General features: G+C 31.9%; 1 protein-coding gene across 1 annotated transcript in view; it reads right to left on the reverse strand.

The window, feature by feature from the left end:
- Window positions 1-297: 297 nt before the first annotated feature.
- Window positions 298-1,376, reverse strand: part of TRIADDRAFT_62601 (uncharacterized protein) — a gene marked incomplete at both ends in the record, with an annotated part of 5,107 nt that continues 4,028 nt past the window's right edge. Inside the window, one exon of the mRNA XM_002118537.1 lies at window positions 298-1,265. Coding sequence (XP_002118573.1) covers window positions 298-1,265 — 968 coding nt within the window. The remainder of the gene's footprint in view (window positions 1,266-1,376) is intronic.

A 1,376-nucleotide genomic window follows, 5' to 3' on the forward strand; every position in this document is an offset into this window, starting at 1 on the left:
TTACTTTCACTAAAGCATCATGAAAGAAATTAGGAAATTTCAAGTTAACATATAAGCAAGATTGAAAAATCAATTTATGATCAAGCTATTTATACTAAAAATAACAATTAAGTAATCAGTGTAGTCGTGATGACATTGATCGCTGATCAAAATAGCCCTAACGATACATCAATCGTACTTGCTAATAACCCAGATTTCCAAAGTAACATTTCTTAATTAAAGGTATCTTGAAGGAAATCTTCTAAAAATTTCACCTCCACGTTACTGTTCAAATATGATCACTTATGTGTTATAAGGTCAACGATATGCTGGTATTTCAGCGTGTATAGCGGGAAAACAATTATCGTAAGCACGAACAGCCTTGTCGTAGTGATGGTCACGTTCATGACTAGGTATTTTTTCAAGTGTTTCTTTGATAGTGGTTAAAGCTGTTTCACAAAGTTTTGCATTATCTTTATACAATTTTGCACGCTCTATAAAAAATTTTGCAAATTGTTGATTAAAGTATTTACCCACATAACTAACAGCATCAATACCACCCTCTCTTGGCCAGAAGCGATTTTTGTAGTTTCCGATAAGGTGTACTAGTGCATTTACTGTATTTTCATTAATTAATTCATATCCAGATATTTTGCTGTAAACTTCAAATGCTAAATCTCCATCATTCATCAACTTATCAGGCACACTACTTAAATCATCTTTTTCTGCTAAAACAGGATATAGGCTTCTTTCTAGATATTCTCTTGTATGTTCGTCTAATAAATTAGCCCAACTGCAATTACTTTCAATCATAGTTTGTTTATCACTGCCGGATTTTAAGCGTATCAAGATAATCTTTTGAAGTTCCTTAAAAATTTGACTTTGAGTACCATTTCCAACTTTCAAGCAATGATTACTTTCATAGATAAACTTAATTTCATCATTCTCCACATTTACCGCATAAGGAATTTTCATTGCAATCCATAGTAATGACCTAAAGATTAAAATTGGATGTTTGAAATATTCTTCACATTCATTTACGATTAGATAGTTCAATGAAATCTTGGAGATGCAATCATGTAATTGAAGAAAATCATTGAAAATTACACTATGAGCACTCTTAATGATAGAAATCAAATTCTGCGTTGAGCTTAATTTTGCTTGATGTTTAATAAAATATGGCATTATTTTCAGACAAGCATGTTTAGCGTTCGGTTCCAGATTTTCATGATATAATGAATGAATTGCGCTCAAAGCTGAATTTGCTCGCCAACGGGCATCTTCATCTATACGTTTTATAAAATAGTCAGCTAATTTGGTATTAAAAGCATTTCCAAGTAATGCCATTGCTGCAAAACCTCCGTCGATATCCCAATACTATTAAATATGGTATCCGT

This window comes from Trichoplax adhaerens, genomic scaffold (genome assembly GCF_000150275.1).
Source record: "Trichoplax adhaerens TRIADscaffold_179 genomic scaffold, whole genome shotgun sequence".
Taxonomy (NCBI): Eukaryota; Metazoa; Placozoa; class Uniplacotomia; order Trichoplacea; family Trichoplacidae; genus Trichoplax; species Trichoplax adhaerens.